Source organism: Cyanistes caeruleus, chromosome 2, assembly GCF_971803275.1.
Source record: "Cyanistes caeruleus chromosome 2, bCyaCae1.hap1.1, whole genome shotgun sequence".
NCBI classification, from domain to species: Eukaryota; Metazoa; Chordata; class Aves; order Passeriformes; family Paridae; genus Cyanistes; species Cyanistes caeruleus.
In genome coordinates, this window is record NC_141702.1 from 114,901,103 (window position 1) to 114,923,863 (window position 22,761).

The following is a 22,761-nucleotide window of genomic DNA, read 5'->3' on the forward strand; positions in this document are numbered from 1 at the left end:
AAATATTTTTATTATCAAGTTCTGCCTTAATGTGCTTGACTTATTGCAAGATCTTTTTCCTGCCCAAATGTTTAATACATGGAAGAATTACAACAGTTAAATTTAGGAAGTTTTTCAATTGAAAGGCAGATATTTGAATTAATTTAAAATTTTGAGTTTTGGCACAGTTATTTACACATGGTTATGGAAAGCATACTTTGTCAATGATTCAATTATTCTTGAATCATAATAGTTTTAAATAAACGGCAGTGCCAGCAAAAATAAATTAGACGTAGTTCCAACTCTCTTTGGTCTGTTTCTTCTAGGCACAAAATCAGTGTTATGTTTAAGCATCCATCTGTTTTCTTAATCATATCTGATTTAAGCAACAATTGCTATGAGTCCTTATCCGGCTCCCAAAGCTCCCCTTAGAAAGTGAAAAGAGAGAAGACCACAACTGCATTTCTTGAGGATATTCAGCCAGGTTTTTTTGGGGGGGCGGCTTTGAACTTAAGAACTTTTCCTTTGGGAAGAATGAGATGTAAATATTTAGCTAGGCTTAGAGGAAAATTTCAAATTTGTTTTGGTCAGAAGTAGAACAGAAGGCTGTGGTGTCTGTAAAGTGCATAGTAAAGCCCAACTCTACAGTTAGAGATGATGCAGAGCAGAGAAATGCTCCTGTGAAATATTTATCTCCATTTGGGTCATTGCTGAGTGTGTCCCCTGCCTGGAGTGGCCTTGGCTCCTGCAGCACGAAGCAGCATGTGCTGAGCTGTGTGGGCTCACACCTGACAGCTGCTACCCATGGTGGGTTCTCACAGGCACTTTTACTGCTTAGGAAAGCTTGGGTGACTTAACATATTTTGTCTCTGGGGGTGACAAATTCTAGTGATACCAGAGTATTTCTATTTGCTGTTCCTTTCAGCTACCTGCAACAAGGTGTTTCATTATTCTGGTGAGGCATTACACGCAAGATGAACTTGCTTGTTTAGGTTTCCTGAGCACAGAAATGTATCTTTCTAGCCTCTAATAACAGTGACAGTTGCAGGCTGTTAAACCATAAGTTTTCAAAGCTGAGTGTTTGGAGAAGTAAAAATTCTGGCCTGCAGCCATCCCTTGCTGTCCCACCAGTGTGAACTAGAGTGTATTTAGGTTTGCTGTAGTATTTACAACACGTTTAATCCTGAAGTATGTTTTCATTGTGTGATAATATAGATGACCTTTTTCCTCTCTTTCCTTGTCCTCATTTGTGAAGATTAAATAAAACTATTGTGATTCATTAATTCTAAAAAAAATACTATATCAACAAGGGTATATACGTTAGACCTTTCTATGGCCAGCTAATGTTTCTACCTAAAGTAGACAATTCCTTTCCCCTTCTGCAATCAAAATCCTTTTGACCACTTAAATACACTCTTATTCTCGGGAAGTGGTCTGGACAGTAGTTTCTAAGCCATTCTAATCTGTGGAGAAACTCTAATGCCTTTCATGAGGCTGCCAAATACCACAAGAAAGGGCTGGATTTTCCTCCAAGTTCTTCAGTGCCAGATGGATCAAATGATTCCATTTTCCAGGCAAATAAATCAGAAATATTGTAACTTCCTTTCAGATTTTGGGTCTCTCTTTTGCTGGAGATGTGACATATATTTTTTTAATTCTGTATTTACTATCTTCAAAGAGAATCTGCAAGGCTGTTACCTGACCAGTAATTTTTTACGAAAAAGTACTACAAAGTATCCAAAGTTACAGTGGTTCAATTTCAAGGAAGCTGATGACTTTGCTTTCATGGACTTTGAAGATAACTAAATATTTGTTCTTGTATGAGTGTTTCTTAATGGCATGTTTTTAGTGAATCTATGCAAAATCCTTCCTTTATCGTGGCTCTGATTTGTTTGCTGGTTACATACCCCATTTTTGTGGCTGTAAGAGAGTTACACTGTTCATTCTGGCACCTTTCCAGAGTAGTAGAAGGATCCTTTATCTTGTTTTTGCTCCACTCTTCCTCCTGTGATTCTATGGTTTAATATGATTTTAGATCTTGTCCACACTTCATATTTCACTTCATAACCAGCTCCCCAGCCTTGGAATTATCTTTTGAGAGTCAACGAGCACAAAAACAGGGATTAGCATTTGCTATTTTTCAGAAAAATGTTCTGCCTGCTCTTCTGGGGACAGCTAGAACTGTCCATGAAAGCTGCCCTGTTTCTTCCATCATGATCACTGTTATCAGTTCCTCCATACTGAGGAGAGCCCGAAGGAATGATGAGGAATAGGGACTTGGCAACTGAGAAATCTGGGAGAAAGGATGGGATCTAGTCTAGGGTATCTGGAGAGGTCTGAGTATGATTTCTGAGCAATAAAATTGGAATGAGGGGTGGGAGAATAGGATGTGGTCAGGTCAGGGCTGGACTGGGGTGGCAGAAGAGAATGCTGAAGAGAGACCACTAGAGGTAGGACTGGGGAAGAGACAATAAATATCAGGCTTAGAGGGCAAAGCAGAAACAGGATTCCTACAACTCCCAAGATAATTCAGTCACTTAGTGGGAGATGATGTTACCTGTAGGATATCTGACTGATTTGTTACAGAAGTTAAAAAAATGTGTGTAGTGAATGAGGCAAGGAATTGCAGGTAGGAGAAAAACACTTCATTGCCCAGGCTGTTACCTCCTACCAGGGAAGTGGATTCTATTTCTTCCACTGAATTGTGCTCCAGTGCATTGCAAGGCAAGTCACTTAATCTCCTTAGATCATGAATTTTTTTTCCAGTGCCCATCTTGTGAAGAGTGGGCTGAAAGTTTATAAGGTGCATCTGAAAGCGGTTTTCATCCTCATAACATCCATGTGCTCTGTCATGCAGTGAGTTTTAGAAAATATTCCTGATGTGTATGGGATTTTTTACCAAAATTAGAAGATTGCTTTTAAATGAAGTGCATATTCTGGATTTAAGTATTCTACATGTAAAATGGGAATGCTTCAGTTATTTAATGGATTTATTTTTAAGGTGATGTTCTTACATCATTCAATACTCTGATGATGCATATTTATAGAAAACTTCATTCTGTTCTATTTACAAAATGCTTAAAGGTTAGGACACACTTATCTATGCAGGTGCAAGTGCTGGGCATGGAAACAGTCGATGTCTGTGCTAAATTATGGAATTTAATGGAAACCTGATTAACACATCCAACTTAACTGTCTGGTCCTGTTATGCCAGAATTATTAGGAGCCAGACGTGTTGCACTTCTGTGGGGTTTGCTTTTCTAGGACAAAAAATACAGCAGTCAGCAGAGATCCTGCAGCATTGTCAGAGTATTGTCACAGAGGCAAAGCTTCAGCAATGTAACTAATTCAGAATTTTAAGTAATGATAGTGTGGTACATGAAACATAAGGGCTCTGTGTATATCTGTTGGTTTTATTGTGTTACTCATTCTGGCATCTGTAGACTGCACAGTTGAATGCCTGGAGAAGAGACCTTTCTGAGGAACAGCAGGAGTGTTGGGAATCAGATACCACATAGCAAACTCTTCTTCTGACTCTTGTAGTTTTTACTGAAGGAATGTTTTATTTGGAAAAACACAGCCTGTAAAGCGATCTTCTTTATAAAGATGGGTTTTTAAGCAATATTTATGTTGTTTCCACAGACTTGTTGAAGAAAAGCTAGATTGTTCTTTTACAAAGGAGAAAACAGTTGATTAAAACAAATTCAGATTCATTACATTTTTTTAATTTACTATGGCTTTTTTCCTAGGCCTCAAAGAAACTGCTGAAGAAATGGTCAAAAACAGGTTGGAAGGAAAGGATAACCTGACTCCATGGCAAAAATATCTAGAGAAGAAGAAAGAAAAAAGAATGCTTAAGAAAAAGAGAAAGGTGGTTTATATTGGCCATTTGAGGGGGAGTTGTTTGTTTGTTTTCTTAATTTGTTGTTAATGTTTGTTTCAGATAGACAAAACAAATTGTCCAGATGTCAGTGCCATTTTAAGGTTAGAATATTCAGTGGTCCTTCACATGGAAGTACTGAGATTACTCCATCAAACCTACAGAGCAAAAGGATATTCAGCATGCTGCTGACCATACATAGTGCTTCTGTAAAGATAAATTAGTCATAATAATAACTGGCTTTAATTTGCATATTTAATGCATTAGAAGAGGTCTTTTTGCTACTGTGTGCATATCAGTTCCAACTTGTTATGACAAAGATAATTGTAGGTTTGGAAATTTTGGGGCTAAAATAATACAGACTTGTTTTCCAAAGCTGTAATAGCAAAGAATTAATAGCTGCAAAGAACAACTCAAATTCCAAATTGCAAGAGGGGAAAAAAAAAAAAAAAAAAAAAAAGAAAAAAAAAAAGCATGTGGCACACAGAATCTGGCTTCTCTAAAGTCTTAAATTACTCCCAATGTAACTCATATTGCTGAATTGCACTTCTGAGAGTAAACTCTACACCTTGAGTTACTCTGTGCACGTCAGTTTTAACTGGCACTTGATGAGTAACTTCTTTAACCTGGTAAGTGCTCAAAGCAGCACTTTTGGGGTAGCAGAGCAGCTTTGTGCAGTTTGATAAATTAAGTCAAGAAGCAAGGTGTATGACACAATACTACCAGTAAGAAAATCAGTTCTTTTACATCTAAACTCCAGCTTTTTGAAATCTGCAGCACAAAATGAACTTTCTTACTCGAGTTTGTCCCCAGGCACAGCTTTTGTGGAACATAAAATAAGGACATAACAGTGCTGATCCTGTAATTTGTTGGAATGGTTGTCTGATGCAGCACAGTTTGGGGATATGCATAACAAAAATGTATGAAAGAGGGTTGAAACTGTTGATTTATCTTTACTATCAATTTTTAGTGTGCTCTGGTTTTTTGATGTTCAATGTACAGTATTTCAGTTTTCATTTTCATAGCTGCTAACAGAACATCTCATTCCAGTGAAACTTAAATAATAGTTACATGTTGATTGAAGTGATGTTTGTGGTTTGCTACAGGCTGATGCTGAGAAAGAAGAGAGTGAAGATGAACTTCCACCTGATGTTGATCTCAATGACCCCTATTTTGCTGAAGAATTTGAGAAAACAGGTCAGTCAAGACAGGCAACTTCTAGAGTAAATCTGCCCTTTTGTTAAATTCTGAGTTTTCAGAACAAAGTCAGGCTGGTCTAAACACAGAGATAGAATGTTCAGGATAAAACACAGTATTTGCCTAAAATTGCTGTTCCTGTAAAATTATGCATATTATAATACATGGAATGGTAGGGAATATTCTCTTGGCTTTCACCAGAGATCATCAGTTATCCAGTTTCTGGTGGTGGCTGCTAAAAACAAGCTACTCCCCTATAATTCTGGAGAAAAGAACTCTATTGCTTTTGAAGCATTTTTCTTTTTATATAGAAAAATGAGAAAATATAGAAAATACATATATGGAAGAGCCATATATATATGGATCCCTTTGAAGCTTGGGTCAATTACAAAACTGTCAAATGTTTTTGTATCTCAAAGTTTTCTTTGAGAAGAAATCACTTTTCTCTTAGTCTGATACACATTTTTACTGGAGTACTCTTGGCTGCTTAGGAACCCCAATAGTGAAATGTAATATTTTAGAAAATAACTTGCCCAGTTTAGATTTTTAGGACAACTTTTTTACAAGCTTTTTATTCTGATGTTTAAATTAGCTTTTGCCATGGTAAGAGCAAATTTATTTTGAGTAATTTTGCTTAGTAAAATCAATGAAGGTAAGTTTCTGATGTTTCATACTTTTGGGAGACAGATCCTTAGGGTGGCTCATATTATTGTATATTAAAAAAAGAAAAATGACATAAAAACGAAAGAAGAAAACAAACATAAAGAGGATAGTAACAGATTTACTAATATTGCCAGTCTGTTGTTTGTTTGAGGATTTTTTGAGCACAGACCTGCAGATCCAAGTTCCATTTAAAAAGGATAAGTTACCTTTGATTTTATACTTGCCAGCACAGGCTTCTGTCCTGAATGTTAAAATCTATTCTAGTATAAAATAAATAACTAAACCCCAAAATCTGGATGATTCTGTGCTTAATAATCTGAAATACAGAACAGTAGAGTGAGTCCTGTCCATGTTTTAGAAAAAAAAACACCACAGTCCAAATTGTCGTGCAGTGATGTTTTCTGCCATGCTTTCTGCATGGCTTGTGTATTGGTTGAAATAACTCATTGTAAAGATAACCATTCCTTCCACCAAATTGCTTAATTTTTCTTTAATAGCAAGATTGCCTAGGTGCTCTCATATGATGTGTGATGTTCTCTGTGAAACCTCTGAAAAAATGTTTTCTTCTGCATTATGTGAGAAGTTGTGTCCTAAAGGGGCTCGGCAGAGAATGAGCTTATCTGCACATTTTTAAACCTTGTCCATAACATGGAGAATAGACTTTAGTGTTTGTGGAGTCTTTGAGGATAGTTAAATACACATAAAGGTTAAGAAAGTGAAGCTTTTGTCTTCAAGATTACTGATAATTACTGAGATACAGGAGAAAACCAGAACGTGGTTAGCCCTGGAGAAGTTCTGAAGGGACAGTACAGTGTCTGGCTGTGAGCCAGTTTACATTTTAATGGTAATTACACAGCACAACTTTGGCTTTCACCAAGTTTATGCAGAACAGCCTCTGTCTCATAGCTGGGGTTGCTTTTAAGCACAACTTATCCAGCAAGGGAAAATGGGTTACAGTCATCTTTGAACTTGGCTGTAATTCTGCCAACTTTGTATTTAGGGTATAGGCAACTTTAAATGACCATCATTTTTCACAAGCCTTCCACAATTCCCCTGGAAGATTGAAATTTCACCCTTGAATTGACTGTCAGATGAATTTAGATTATGCTGAAAAAGCATATGACAGGATTTATTTGCAGACTCATGTGGAGCAGTGCAGAAGCTGAGGATGCAGTAGTGCTGGATTCATTTGTTGCCTGTAACATGCATGGGTCTTGTGTAGCTTGGTTTCTGCCAAACTGAGGCAGTAGACAGGATGCAAGAGTGTAAGGAGCTGCTAGACCAAGGGCCTAAAAACTCTGAGTGCTGTGAAAGGAAAACTGGATTTTATGGGAAGTCTGCTAAAGCATATGTTCCTCAGGTATGTCTTTTTTCCTGATAACTGTTCCAGATAATCAGGCAGTGATTCTCACACTGTGGATGTGTCACCCTGGGAGAGATGAGGAAGAACAAATTTCTTTGTGCCTGCTGTGCCCAAAAGCTGTCTTGTGTGGGGTTAATGGTAGTACTTGCTTTACACACTTTTCATGTGACTTTTTAATAGTACCACAGGCTAAAATGTCAGATGCTGCAGATACATGAGCCTTGATGATGCATTCTAGAAGCTTGACTATAGTTTCATATTGTCAAGAAAAAAAATAAATTTGTCACTTCCATTTTACACTGATGTCCATACTGTTTCAAAAAGCCTTGTGAGACTTGGGTTTGCCTTGGCCAGTTTCACTGTTACTGCATCAGCTTCTTTGGGGTGTTAGAAAAGGGAGACAGAATGACTCTTACACCCTAAAGTGTTGAAAAATTAATAGCTAAATAGTGTAATTGCTTATTAACATGGGAGCAAGGTCCTGCTTTTGGAGATCACTTTGGAGTTTTAGAACCTATTAGACAGTTAAATATAGTTTCTGTTGAACCTTTGAGGAATTCTTCACACATTATTGAAACTCCTACAGGTTCCAAAGCATTAAATGCCTTCTGGTGATTTAATTTATGATGTATATAGGGATTGATGGCTTTTTAAAGCTGGAATGGAGCAGTATGAGTGCAAGGACCTAAGAACTTAACAACAAAATCAGAGAGTAGTTGTAGAAGCTGTTCTTGAGAGATAAAGTGGATGAAAAGATTAATTTACTGTGTGTCATTGCAAGACTTTTGAGACTAACTCATGTTTCTGACTAAGGCAGAGGTCTTGTGGGAGGAATTTTTGATTTGGGGTCAGTTTCTGTGTCTGAAGTCTCAAAGTTAGGATTAGCTTTTATTGTCAGCTGGGAAGTTGTTGGGCAAAGTTAATGTTGCAAACAAACTTCTTGAGCAGAAAAGAGTTGAATGGCAGCTTGGGTGGGGATTACAGCAGAAACTGGACACTTTTTATACTGGCTGGTGGCAGCTACCAGTTAGTTCTGTGTCACACTGAAGTATCTTCTGCTGTAGGTGGGACAAATCTGATTAAAAGACGGCAGCAGGGATGAAGTGCTAGGAAAAATCTGAGGGCTTGCAATCAGTTTGCCACAACTGTGCAACAAGTGTGCGTGGTGGGGCTAGCAGAATATATGTGGGATGAGGGACTGTGGCAGGAGTATGTTAAAAATACAGAAAGTGATGCTTTTGTGAATTTTCAAGCAGAACCATTTTCAGTATGATACAAATTTTTGAGTCCCAAGGGTGATTTTAGGTCCCAAGCTGCTTTTATTAGCTGCATAATGTCAAAGTAAGAAATAAAGGGTTTACTAATTTATTTATTTTCATGGAAAAGAGTTCAGTTTGATACTAATGCCTTGTTTAGCCCCATCTGCATCCAGAACTCTGAAGGCACAAGGATCACTTCTGTGATTCCCCATAGAGTGAGAGGAAGGAAGATCACTTGAATGACTTTCCTTTGGGAAATGGGTGGAAAGAAAAGAAACTTACCAATGTAACTTCTTATATAATTGTCTCCAGTTTTACCTCTGTGCTCCTTTTCTGTGGTTTAGCCACTTCTGAAAGATAGAAAAGATTCCATATTTGTTGAAGTCCTACGGAAGACATTTATTTCTCCCTTCTACACATTAACTTGTGTAGTTTAGGTAACAATATCATATCTGAATCTGATTTTCCTGCACATTTTCTGGAACTACTAAATCAATAGTTTAGTTTTTGAGCTGATGATATTGTGCATCAGGATAGTTTATTTTTTGTGGTGGTGGTTTGTTTCTTCTGGAAATCCATTTCCAGTTTGGAATCCATGTAGAAATAATCAAGGGAATAGTCAAGGCAGAAGAAAACCTTCCTCAAGAAATACATCCTCTTCCAGAGTATCCTTAATGATATAACTTGACATGTGTCTGGCATGTCTGTATTTCTAGTCTGAGTACAAACCTGTCTTAACAGAGTGAAGCCAAATATCTTCCTTAAGAGTACCCAGAGTGGATTGCAGTAAATTGCCTGGAAATGTCATTCCAAGCTCAAAGGTCAGAGTGTGCGGTTCAGGTCAGGAAACCTTCTGCTTTTCCTGCTTTTTCTTGATCAAGATCTACAGGCATCCCAAAGAGAATAATCTGATTTTGTAGGATTTATAAGCAGGTCTGTTTTCATTAGAAGTTTGGTTTGACTAATGTCTTATGCTGTTACTGTTCATTATGTCTGTCTAATCAGCACTGTGTATCTGGATGCTAAGGGAGTAGGGGAGATTCCTCAGAGCAATATTCACTCTGAGCAGAGTCAATCACAGTTGAATTTCCACTAGAGAAAGCCCTGGGAGTGGTGTGATGCAATGGTTTTGCCTGCTCTATTGTGGTGCTTCTCTCTACTGCTCTAGGAAAAATACAGTAAAACCATGGTTTTGCCTTACTTTATTTTGAATGTTTCTGCCTCCTTAAACTGAACAAGTATTCAGTGGAATTTCATTGCTTAAAGTCTTCTTGGTTTTTCTTAACTTTGCAGCCTTTTTCCACATCTAAATTTAAATACTGACTGCAAGAAAATGAGATGTTCTAGCTATAGGTAAATTATGCCCCCATGCATAAGCTTGGATAAATGTGTTCATGCTCTGTGTTTGCACATAGGTTTAAAGAAGAAGCCAGAATCAGTAGAAAGTACCTCAGAAGATGAAGATGAAGTTGAGAAACAGAAGGTAAAGTGATGTAAAATATTGCATTGCATGAATTCTTCAAGTATTTGGTATGTGTTTGTGAGTGGAACTGCAGAATATCATAGGATGGCAGTCATTTCTACCTCTAATGTGGACAGTTATTATAGAATAAAACTATACCATTTTAATAGTGAGGACTTTTGGAACAAAAACTACGAAGAAGAAGTTTGTGTGTTAGGCAGTGACAAGTTTTATTTTTTTAATATCAGTATTGTAAGAAACATTTGTGAGTTCAAACCTTGTCCTGTATGTTTTAGTCCTTGAAGATTGAGTTACTTGCTATTTTGTGTTTTCATTCTTTCTCAGAACAAGTTAGCTAAATAAATTACTTAAATTCAGATATATTTGTTTTAATTTTGCTATATGAATATCAGTGTTAAATTGTATCCATAAGTTACTTCTAGGCTGTGGTGTACAATTTTCACATGAGATTATTACTGTGTTTGAAAATTGAATGTAGGCATTTGCATTTATTTTATATCTAATTAGAGGAAAATCAGTTTGTATCAATACTACACCTCAACATGTTAAAATAATGTTTTTATGGATGAAATAATACTGCCCTGATGACCCTATTTCAACTAAAATAAATGTAGACTCTTACAGGCTTTATTAATGAGATGCTGAATTTTTGAAAGCTTTCATTGTGTACATGGACTTTCTTATTTTGTAACAGGCTGAAATGGCCCTACTGATGATGGATGATGAGGATGACACCAGAAAACATTTTAATTATAAAAAGATTGTAGAACAACAGAATTTGAGCAAGAAGAAAAAGAAACTTCTTATGAAAAAGAAAGAATTACTTGAAGATGACTTCCAGGTAATTGTGTACTTCTTGACTTAGTGACAGGAGCAGTTCCAGGAATCTCATGACTTGTGACTTCTGAAGCAGTTCATGTTTTATTGGGCTTAAAAGCTTTCCTGTCATTGGAAAAGTTTACCTAAAATAAATTCTTCTTTTCTCCCTTCAGGTAAATGTTGCTGATACAAGATTCCAAGCCATGTTTACTTCTCCCCTGTTTAATTTGGATCCTTCAGATCCAAATTTCAAGAAGACAAAAGCAGTAGAAAAGATCCTGGAAGAGAAAGCTCGCCGAAGAGAAGAAAAGGAGCAAGATCTTAAGGAGGCAAACAAGGGCCTGGAGAACAAGATGGCAAAGAAAGGAGAGGTTGCCAAGAAAGCCATGGATCCTGCCCTATCAGTGCTAATAAAATCTGTCAAAAATAAAACCAAAGAGTTTCAGGCACGGAAAAAGCAGAAATTCAACTAACTGAACTTTGTTTTTACTCAGACTTTACTTTAGTCCCAGCCCTTCTAACTGAAGACATCTGTTAAAGTTACTGCAGCCTGCTCTAAGTCATGTCCACCTAAAAAGTCCTGAAAAGTCATTTAACTACGTTGGTGAATTTTGAAGTATTCAGAGTCATCATCACTCTTTTCTTCTGCCACAACAAATACTGTTTTGCACATATGTAAGGAAATGGTCGTTTTGGGGTGGTTTGTTTTGTGTCATGTCTTCTCTTAAAAAAAGTAGAAGTGCTGAAGATGACTACAAAATCATAATTATGGGTTTATTTATAAATAATCAAACCAGTTCTGCAGAGGTTTATTGCTGAGACTAAGTGGTTTTAAAGTTTTTAATTCCACAGAAGCCTGTAAAACATACCTGTCTTGATAAAGATGGTAATAATATAACTACAAATGAAAGAAATTTTGTATACAAGTTTTTTGTAGATTTTTAAAAGATTGCATTAATGCTTTATTAATTTCTCCTTTAAATACTTGAAGGGAATAGAACTAATTGGTGGAAATATTGCCATTAAGAAGTGTTTCATTAAGATACTTTTGAAATAAACAGTTTAAATCGGTTCAAAAGAATTTTGGGTACTAGCTGTGTTTTTTTCTTTCACACATAAATGAAATTACATAAAAATAAACTTTTTGCTATTGTTATTACATTTCCATGAATATGATACTTGTACAAAGTCTTCCAGCATTGCAAGTGTTAAAAAAAAATAAAAGCAGGGGTGGGGGGAAAGGGAAAAATCAAAGGCAGATCTAGATGACACAATTTTAGAAACCATGTTGTTTGGCCATGTTAGTGCTGGTGATGAAGGTATCAAAGGTGCAGTGAGAATACAGTAAGTAGAAAATGATAACTCTTCCCTGGAGTGTGGCCACTGATTTGTCTTAAGGTTTGCTGTGGGTTGGGGTGTTAGGATGTTTTAAAAGGTTTGCTGTATCAGCTCTAATGGAAATATAACATGGCATTACCAGAAAGACTAAAAACTTTAAGAAACAAAGAGGTAATTTTAAAGACATAATTTCTGAGGTGTTCTACTAACCTAAACAAAGACTTCTATGAAAACAGGTTAAAATTATAGCTAATCAAAGCCAGTGTTTATATCAAGTACATATGTCTCAGTATGTAAAGGAGATAAGAGAGCAGGATTAGCACATGGGAGGTTGTAGAGTGACCAAAACAGCCAAATGTCTTAAGGAACACAATATACAAATACAGGTGGTGATGGATTTTAGAAGAGTGCTTTGCAATGATGTGCCTGTGGAATACTTGGCATACTTTGAGAGTTTAAAATGTAATTACTCTTCATAAACATCTTCAGAGTTACTTCATTTTAATACCAGGTTCATAGGGAGTCTTCCCTAACTTTGGTAATTTGTATAGAAGACAAATTTGTTGGGAAATGAAAGGCAAGAACAAAATGCACTGTCTCTTGAATCCTCTGATCCTGCTGAGTTCTACCAAGCATTTCTGTGTTACCGGTGCTTTTATATTCAGCTTGGTGCTTTTGTAACTGGAAATCAACATATGGAATCGGGCCTCTGCTCCTGCAGATTGCCCAGATATACTGAGTGACTCACTGGTTCAAAAACCCTCCACCAGAACTTCTGTACTCCTGCAAGGCCTCTGTCCTTACCACAGATTTTGCTGGAGAAGTCATTGGGAAAATCTGGTTATAAAAATAAAAAGTCACTCATAAAATTGTGAGGACTTCTTATTGAAATTAGATGGTATCAATTATGTTGTGTCTTCACATGGACATGTGCTGGCTACTTTCTCCTGTTACGAAGCCTGGCCTCTACTTGGATGTCACAGCAAGACAAAATACATGAAAAGATGAATGCAGACTTCAGAGTGATTTTAATTATTGGTAGAAATAATTATTTTGTATGATAACATGTATTAGGTATCCTGTAAATGCTTAATGTATGATCATTTTATGTAATTGGATGTTCTTGTAGCTGGTTTTGTTGTTAAGTTACTGAGTGCTGAGGGGGCATCTTAGTTGGGAAGAACTGGAGAACTTCAGGATCTGTCCTAGCATGCATCTTAGATGGGAATTTGTTTGTTTGTTTGTTTATAAAATGATTAGCTCTAAAAACTCTTTTTCCCCTTAAAAAGAAAATTTCAATTGTTAGTTAGTAATTCAAATTACATCATCTACTCTCCATGATTCCAGATCAGTGTAAGCAAAATCTGACATGCTTTCTGTGTCTCTACCAGAAGTGTATCTTGAAAATCTGGTAAGATTCTAGAATTCTCTGCAATCCATATCCCTTGGTGTAAACAAAACAAATTATGTTTTTGACCATCTCATTCTTTTAAACATGAAAATAGTATCTAGAAGTTCCACCTCTCACCTTTAAAATACAATTTTGTTTTTTCACTAGATTTAACCAGCAAAAGTGAAGGCAATGAAGTAAAATAACACATTAAAAACTAGGACTGTTAAAAGTGAGACAAATAATTTTTCTAGCAACTTACAGAGGTCTGTTACAAAGTAATTTGTCTCCAAGTTGGCAGCCAAAAGAACTCATGTTGAATGTAAGCCAGGTCTTTAAAACTCTAATATTACAAGTGGAAATCACAAGAGGGTTTGATTTATTTAAAAACTGAGAATGATCAGACAAGAGATGAAGAGCCATGTATGTTTTCAATCATTCCTTCTGTCTAAAATTTAAATGTATTATTTCCAATTAATAGCAAGTTGGCTTTTTGTTCTTTTCATATTTTGATAGTATCCAAAAATAACAGTAAGTTGTGCCATCACATACTTTTTAAGCAAACAAAGCAAACAACCAAAATACTCAGGGTTTTCTAAAGAAGGTCTTAGAAACTTACGTTTTATATATTATCTATATTTAAAAGTACTAGAGTAATTAGTTCGCTTTGCATTTGTCTTAAATCATGTTAAATGCCTTAGGTTTTGTAGCTAAGAAAAACAATACTCATACTTCTGATGGCACAGTAATTTTCATTAAATCCTAAAATACTTTAAAGAACTGTAATTTTCTTAGTTTAAAAATGAACTTTTCCATGTAGAGGACTATGTTACTGTGTTCCTGTAAGAAGCAAGACAAAGTGGCAGAAAGGTCTGTTCTGAAGCTTTCTGTCCTTAACATACAGCATTATAAATGGGAATATTTTTGTCTGGGTTCTGGACCCAGTCTAGATGAATGTCACCTGAGGTCATTACTACTTTCTATCCCTCTCATCACTAATATATGAGTAATCCCTACTCAGGCGTGCTCCAGCTCTGTATTTCAGGCTTGCAATACTGTTGAGTTTTAAACAGCATTGTTTGCAGCCTCCAGTGACCCCACTGGCAAACTTTGGTCCTCTCCCATCCTCACAGACACCCGATCCCACGGCTGGTTGCCATAATTTCATGGGTAAGTGCTCCTGGACTGTGTCCCATGAGCTCCTTGGCACTGCACAAATCCCTTGGCTTTGCATGGAAATCCTGCCCAGTGCACTTAGACCTTCTTCCTTTTATTTCTGGGACAAGGAAGGAGGGAAAGGACAGCTGAGGCAGATGGGCTTTGTGGTGACTTCTGACAGTGGGATCAAGGACAGGCATTGTAAGTGTGAACAGAAAACTGCCCAGTGCAGTCAGCAGTGTGTGTGGGCTGGCAGGTGGTCCATGAAAAATGCAAGTTAACAGAAATGATTACCAAAAGGACTGGGAATAGCAAAGGTTTAGGGTGGCTGTGACTAAGAGTTGAAATCAGTTGTGTGGAATGCAAAACCCTCAAGCATAAGCTGCTTCACTTCCTCAATGCCTTGTCTGCTTTTACCCTGGGGTTAATGCCTGGGCACTCAGAGAGGGAGCTGGTACATGAGCTGGCCCAAAAATGGGTGCCTTGGGCTTTGGAGGACTTAGGGACAGGTTGGTTCTTTTCCACAGCAGAAGTAAGGACTGAGGAGCATCAGAAGGGAGAGAGCCTGAGGAGATGTGCAGTGATGAGCAATGCCTCTGGTGTTGGCCAAGAGTTTATGGGTGTCCTTGCAGTTGGAGGGGGGGAAGAAGGTCTGCAATTCTTGAATCAAGCAGAAGATGGACATTTTTGTTTACATATTTCTTGTTTGTTGAATTTTAGAGCTCCCTATGAAGAAACTAAGTACAAGTGCCTAGGAACCAAAACCACCACATCAGAGAGAAAATCAAGCACAGTACATGTGAAATAATCTCTGGCATTTGTTGCAGTTACTTAAAAAGATGCTTTTCTTTAATCTCTAATCTGACATGAAAATACCATGTTAGGGGAAACAGTCTTCATTATTCTATATTTTGATGTCCAAGTGCTCACCTTCACAAAATAACTATTTTATCATCAAGGTATTAATTTCCATTTATTTTAATGAAATAAAAGCCATAACCTTTATGCTCCACAGAAGCTTACCTGTCTCATGGATGGATGATCACCTCAGTCCAGAAGAGGAGACTGGGAACTTGAGTGAACATCCCAAGGGTTAGCAGGGAGCAATTCTGTGCTCTGTATGCCCTCTGCAGAGAAATAGAAATGCTTCACAGTGTGGTGGCCATCCAGCTACTGCAACACTCATGTAGTAAAATAAAAACAGGTGTAGCAGACCACACTTAAAAGGAATATGAATCTATCACTTAAGTTATCTGCTTTCCTTAAGAGGCCCCAAATTCACCTTTGATAGCAAAGCAAGCTGCCTTGGTAAACAAAGATGATTTTGTCACGGAATAACTGTTTTGTTTTACTGTGAGTTACATTTTTTTAAAGACAGAAGGTACAAAATACAGAAAAAGGGTAATAATAATTAATGTAATTATGTATTAAGATGAGTTTAAAAATGAAAATTCCTAATAAAATAAACCTGCATTGATTTTTGTACTGATCTCAACTCCACCAAAATGTGAATTTGCTGATAGAGCTCATGTAGAGCTTGTGAGCTTGTCAGAGGGATGAGAACGGATATTTTTTTCCTCATTTTGTATCTTGCAGATCAGAACTTCCCCAGTAAGAGAATGATTCTGCTAATTATTCTTAAATTATAGTGAATTTAGGAATCTTGAAGTCTCTCTGTTGCAATGGGATCAGTATCACAGAATTTGAAGAGCAGGATGGTGTGAAGACAGCGCTACTGAAATCATATCATAGCCTGAGTGCAATAAACCATCTCTAGTTTGGACTAAATCATTAGCCATGGAGAGCTGCAGAGAGCAACCACGCAGGCCAAAAATCCGTAGCAATAATGAGATGATCCAACCTGTGGAGAAAACCTCGTTCAGGAATTACTTAGTCTCCAATTTGACCTAAATATGTATTTTTAAATTGTCATATTTGAACCTTCACCATACTTTGTGGGCATGAAGAAAAATGTTCTCTGATTCTGAAAACCACTTTTCTGTGAGTCTTGGCTTCCTGATTTCTTGTAGCTGTCATTGGGAGATGATTGTCCTGCCTACTGCAGTGGCCAGTACGGACCCAGTACGCATTTAACTCACTTTTCAAGGAATAAAGACAAAACCTTGCAGGGATTTACTTGTGGTTATTTTGGCAACAAGCAACAAACGCATGTTTTGAAGTTGCATTTCTCAAAAGTCCCGTGTCTTATGATCTGGCCCCCCTGAAAAGCTGGCTGACAGATCACAATCACACCGAGTTAGAGCTTTCTGAGCTGCAATGGAATGAGCGTTGGAAATAATCGCGTGTGGGCGTTCAGCAGCGGGGAGTAAGTGGAATGCTAAATAGACAGGTCCAGGATGCTAGAGTATTTTCCTCATCTGAAGTAGCTCATTATCTGGAAAAAACATTATTTTACTGGCTGAAAGTCAAAGAAGGGGCCTCTTCACTTGGAGAGGAAGCAACAAGCATGCCTGGAGAAGACTGCAGGCTTATTTATGCTACCTGCAAGGATCAGCCAGTCTTTCAGGGGGATTGATGATGTGGTGTTTGAGTGGATTGATTCCAGCCTTCAGCTGCTGTTCTCCTCTTGCATGCCATCATCCAGAAACAGTTCCTCTTTGTATTTATTGGTGCATTCAGCTTCTTTTTCTCTTGACTTTAGAAGTAAGTTACAAAGTTCCTAACTGAAACTGGAATGGTACATATAGGGCTGTATTTCTATGTGCTTGTCTTTTTAGTTTGTTTTTTTCTCTTTTCCTCGTGGCCACTTTCCTGACAAATCCTTCATTAAAGCATTGAAGTTGTCTTTAATTGATTGTTTAAGGGTGTCCTCTCACCTGGGTTAAAAGGGATAAAAAAGGGATGTGAGTCTTCTCCTCTTCTACTGTCCTTTCCCAGCATCTTTGTCCCTAACAAGTTTCCAAAAGCACTGAAACCTCCCAAACCAAAGGTTCAGGTATTTCTTGCCTGGAACGGCTTTCATGAAACCTCACTGAAGTCTAAGGACTTGATTAGCCACTTTTACCCAGAATAAATTAAAAGAGTGGATAAGCTCTTTATAATATTAGGAAGTAAAACCAGTAGAGTGTACTTCAAAAGACAAAGTGCAAAAAGAAATCAAAAATAACCAACAAGAAATAGAACAAAAAAGCCCCAAAACCCACAGGCTTTAAAACACAGCTGGAATCTTTGCAAAAGGAATGAAGAAAACCTTTCATTTCAAACCTGGATGCTGAGGAACGATTTACAGAATGAGATCACCTTTTTATGGAAGTAGCAACACAAATCTACAGAAGAGTAAGGACCAGAAAATAGGAAAAAGCCCCAATAAATATTTGGCCAGTTTGAAAACTGTCACCAGCAGCAGAGGACAAGTTAAGTAAAGGCATAAAAAAACAAGTGAAAACAGACATTTGGATTTGAAATCCAGTTCTGGAAAACGGTATAGGACCAAACATTGACAAGGCTTTAGCTTCCCTGCTAAAGAATGAGGGGCTCTGTGATATTGTCTATCTATCAGTATGACAGCCCTACCTTTGTAACTTGAACCTATTGCCAACTTCAAGGAGATCTGACAGTCAGGTCAAGTCAAAACATGTGTAGCTGAGAGTCAGACTACACCTGCTGCCTCTTTCTTAGCCACAGACCTAACAGCTGGACACAGAAAGGGAAAATGGGAGGCAGAGGGTGCATAGGACCTTACACAGGACGGAGAGCTGAATGAACAAGGTCAAATGAAAGCTGCCTTGGTGGTGGCCAATGCTGCACATCGAGGAAGGGCTGCAGCCAGAAAACAAGTGCAGTGCAACACTTCCACAATACCTTCCTTTTCCCTCAAATCAGTCTGTCCTAGCTCAAATGTACCTATTGCCATCTGAGAAGCACAAAAAGTACTTTGAGGAATCTCCTTGGTTCACTTCAGCACTGTCAAGAATAACCAGGGTTTTAAATAAAACAAAGGGAAAAAAATATGGCAACAAAGCAACTCACAACTGGGATTTGGACCTCAGGTTAAAATCTGTCAAGGAAGGCCAAAGATTTCCTGAGGGTTTGTGGACTGCATGTTATTTCCTTGTAGTTATGTCCAACAGAATAGGAAGCACCTGGTAATGTGGAAGACAAAAGCTGCTGTCCAAAAGCCACATAGTTTTGTGTGCCAAAAACTTGTGTTGAAAAAGGCTTGCATTTGTTCCTGACATATTTTGCATTGCTAAAAAAATGTAAGGCTGGCCTTTGAAAAAAGAAGTCAATAATACAAAAGTGGAAGCATATTTTTATTGGGAAAAAAGCCACAGAAAGGGTTTCTGTGACTATGAGGCAGGCCAGGAAGGAGCCTTCTGAATTCCCGGGGGAGATCCTATCTAGGATGATTAGGATGTGGTGGAGATGGAATCAAATCTGGGGGTGAAAAAGTTAGTTTCCAGATGTCGCTATCCACAGCAGGGGGGTTTGGACTAGATGTTCTTTAAAGGCTCCATCCAACCCAAACCATTCTGTAGTTCTATGATTCTTTCTTTGGCTCTCACCAGTTCAGTGCAAGTTCCTGCTAATGTTTAATACACAATATAACCTGTGTTCACCACAAGCATTAAAGCAAACAGCACTTCTCTTGATGACGACAGGAAGCATAAGCAATCTGTTGCTAGTTACTATTTGCTACGAAATGTATTTTGGCTAGTGAATGAAATTAGTGTTACTAGGAACTCCTATAGCAAGTGCTGCAGAAACACAGTTTGTCGGAATTCCCTGTAAAAACCCAAGTCTGGCGGGCGAGCTCCTGCCGGCTGCCAGCTGGGAAGGAAGGACACGGCCCACAGGGCAGCGCCGTGAGGGCAGCGCCGTGAGGGCAGCGCCGTGAGGGCAGCGCCGTGAGGGCAGCGCCGTGAGGGCAGCGCCGTGAGGGCAGCGCGCAGGCCCCCCGGGTGACGTCAGGAGTCTTTCAGAGTGACGTCACTAACCTCTCCTGTTGACGTCACGGACCAGGCGGCAGGAAGAGGCGGCGCCCCAGGGCGCCTCGGTCCGCCGGGATCGGCCTCTCTGTGAAACCTGAAGGCGCTGAGAACAAAGTGCTGAGACACGGACATCGGAGCATCAGCCCCTGCCCGCCCCTGTGCTCCGCCCGCTCCCCGGCCCCTCCCGGCGGGCTTCGGGCCCGGCGGGGACCCCGGGCGGGAGGGGAGCGAGCGGCTGAGCGGTTCCGCCGCGGCCTGACCCTGGCGTGTGTTTGTCCTTCTCCCGGCGCCTGCTTAGGATTCAGAGTTACTTTAGCAGTGCAGTCAGGGCTTTAGGCACCTTGCAGGAGACTAGGTTGCTCAGAGCTCCATCCAGCCTGGCCTTAACACTTCCAGGGCATCCACAGCTTCTCTGTGCAAGGGCCTCACCACCCTCACAGCTCAGAACTTCCTCCTAATATCTAATCTGAACCTATTCTCTCTCAGTTTGAAACCATTTCCCCTTGTCCTGTCACTCCATGCTCTAGTGAATAATCCATCTCCATCCTGCAGGCTCCCTACAGGTACCAGAAGGCCACAGTTAGGTCACCCCTGAGCCTTCTCCAGGCTGAACAATCCCAAATCTCTCAGCCTTTCCTCAAGGAAAGCTGCTCCATCCCTCTGATCAATTTGGTGGTTTCCTCTGGCCTCACTCCAACAGCTCCATGTCCTTCCTGTGCTGGACCCCAGGTGTGGACACAGCACTGCAGGTGGGGTCACACTTGAGTGGGGCAGAGGGGCAGAATCCCCCCTCCCCTGCTGCCCACAGGGCTTTGGATGCAGCCTGGAACAGGGCTGGTTTCTGGGCTGACAGAGCACATTGTCATGTCCAGCCTCTCATACACCAGCACCCTCAAGTCCTTAAATAATTTTTGTTCGTGTTCTTCAGCAATCACATTACTGTGTATTCCTCCTCTACTGTTTCATTAGCTATACAGATATAGAACAGCAAACTGTATGACAAGCAGGATCAAGATCAGGATTGATGAAATCCTGATCAGCCAGAAAGGAGAACTGATAAATACCAGAAGTTTGAAAGTGAAAGAATGGGTCCAGTATGATCTTACAAAGTGGAAGCAGCAGTTTCCTAAATGAAATATAAATGGACATGAATAATATTGTGAAATGGAAGCGGTTTGACAAAATTAACCAGATGAGGAGGAAGTATTATGAAATTATTGAGGTAAATCAACCATATGAAAAAATAAATGTGACCCAAGTATATGCAAAGGCCTAATTAGGATTCTCAGTCTGGAGTTATGCTTCTAGTTAGCATTTAAGTGGCATCTCTATCTTAATTTTCAAATTCAATGGCAGAGTGACATAGAGCAGCCACTCGCTCAGACGCTCAGGCCTGGCCTTGCCTTGCCATTCCCAGCCTCTGGCTGCCCGGCAGCAGCCCTGTGACATCGCAGCTGATGGCAGCACCTTGCACAGAGCCCGCGGGCACTGCCCGGCTCAGCTCGGGCTCAGGCCGAGAGGTCACAGCTCCTGGGGCAGCTCCGCCATGCTCCGCCCGGGGCTCTCCCCGCTCCTGGGGCTCTGCCTGGCCTGGCTGCTGCCCAGCACGCTCAGAGCTCGCAGCGGTCCCGCCAGGAGCACGGCCCGGCTGCCCGTGCCAGCCCAGGACGCGCGGCAGCCGGGCACCGGCACGGGCTGTGCCGGCCTGTGGCCCGTGCAGATGCGCTGCTGTGCCGTCCTAGCGCTGTCCCTGCTGCTCGCCGCGCTCTGCCTCGGCTGCAGCCTGCGGAGAAAGGCCCAGAGGCAGCTGAGAGAGGTGAGGGATGGCGACCAGGCAGCTGGGATGGTGCCGGGGGCCGGGAGCGACACCGCGTAGGGCGAGGAGAGGCAGCCCCCGTGCAGAGGAAAGCCGGGGCAGGCACCGAGGCTCCTCTGCCTCTTCCCAGCCCCGTGCCCGAGCCCAAAGGCAGAGGTGGGGCTCAGCCCCCGCGCTCCCGGGAGGAAACAAGGGCAGGCCGAGCCACCAGAACAAGACAGAAGCTGCCCGAGCTCCTCTCCGCACAACCTGCAGCCTGGAGCGGCCCGGCCCGGCCCCAGATTCCCCGGGAGAGCCCAAGGGACCCGGCCCTGCAGCCCCTGTGCCCCTTCGATCGCGCCCCTGCCCTGTGTCTCCCAGGAGAAGGCCCGGGCACCCTCAGCAGGGCCAAGGACCTGCTGCCTGGCTGGCTGCTCGCCCCTCAGTGACGGGGTCAGCCAGAAGGAAAACTCGGCCTCCAGCAAGAGCTTCCTGAGGCACCTGCGCCAGCGCTGCCTGCGGGGGGACGCGCTCCAGAGAGCAAGGAACAAGGACGTGTGGAAGGACCTAGACGAGGAGGCAGCGCTTTTCTCTGATTGACAAAACGGCACCTGCTAGGCAAATGGAGCAATATACTGCAAGATTACTCATACAGATTTTTATTATTATTAAAATGACTTATTAAATAAGACAGCTTTTATTAGTAGTGAATTAATTTTTTGTCAGAGAGGTACCATAGAAATTTCATTTGCAAAAGTTTTAGTTTGGGTGAAGCAGGTGATTTTCTGACATCTTGTTTGCAGAGAATGAATGATACTGTCCACTGTTGCAGGAACCAGTTTAACAGATATATGGAAAACAAAACTAAGGAGTTAAAATCTACTTCATCTAAAGGGGTCAGGATAATCTTTTGTATAATGTATATCCTTTCTCATGATGGAGCTTGAGGAAGAGATCAAGTGAATTCTTCAAACAGAACAACTTTATCTTGACCTAATGGAAGCTTTAGAGTTTCAGCTTTAAAAGGCTGAGCTTTGCAAATGAGAAATTGAGGTATTAGCTAAAATAAATCTGCAATATAAATCCATAAGGACATCTGGACTAATTTCATGGTTCTACAAAGAAGAGGAGCAAGGGGCTGGAAGTGTGGATGCACTTTGGGAACAGTGGATAGTGTGGACAGGGATAATGGAGTGTCTCACATATGCACAGTTGGTTCCCAGGACTGATGATAGTGACGATTGAAAGGGTACCATGGAAATGGGATTCATATATAGCTGTCCTTGATGCTGGGAAAGCAGCTTCAGAAAACAATGCGTCACCTCTACAACAAAGTGGACAGAAATTAATAAAAACTTAATATCTCTAGCAAAACACAATAGCCAAATGCTCATTGAAGCAGGAAGATGTAAAATATCTGATTGTTGCGAGGATTTCCTAGCAAGTCTATTATGAAATATATGTATTTTTAACCAGGAAGGTTAG

The 22,761-nt window shown here is 40.2% G+C and overlaps 1 protein-coding gene across 4 annotated transcripts in view; it reads left to right on the forward strand.

Moving 5' to 3' along the window:
* Positions 1 to 11,724, forward strand: part of ESF1 (ESF1 nucleolar pre-rRNA processing protein) — a 29,508-nt gene extending 17,784 nt beyond the window's left edge. For all 4 annotated transcript variants that reach the window (XM_023923180.2, XM_023923179.2, XM_023923178.2 and 1 more), the window contains exons 10-14: positions 3,729 to 3,850; positions 4,966 to 5,056; positions 9,757 to 9,824; positions 10,519 to 10,665; positions 10,817 to 11,724. In XM_023923180.2, coding sequence (XP_023778948.2) covers positions 3,729 to 3,850; positions 4,966 to 5,056; positions 9,757 to 9,824; positions 10,519 to 10,665; positions 10,817 to 11,116 — 728 coding nt within the window. In that variant the 3' untranslated portion in view covers positions 11,117 to 11,724. The remainder of the gene's footprint in view (positions 1 to 3,728; positions 3,851 to 4,965; positions 5,057 to 9,756; positions 9,825 to 10,518; positions 10,666 to 10,816) is intronic.
* Positions 11,725 to 22,761: the final 11,037 nt, after the last annotated feature.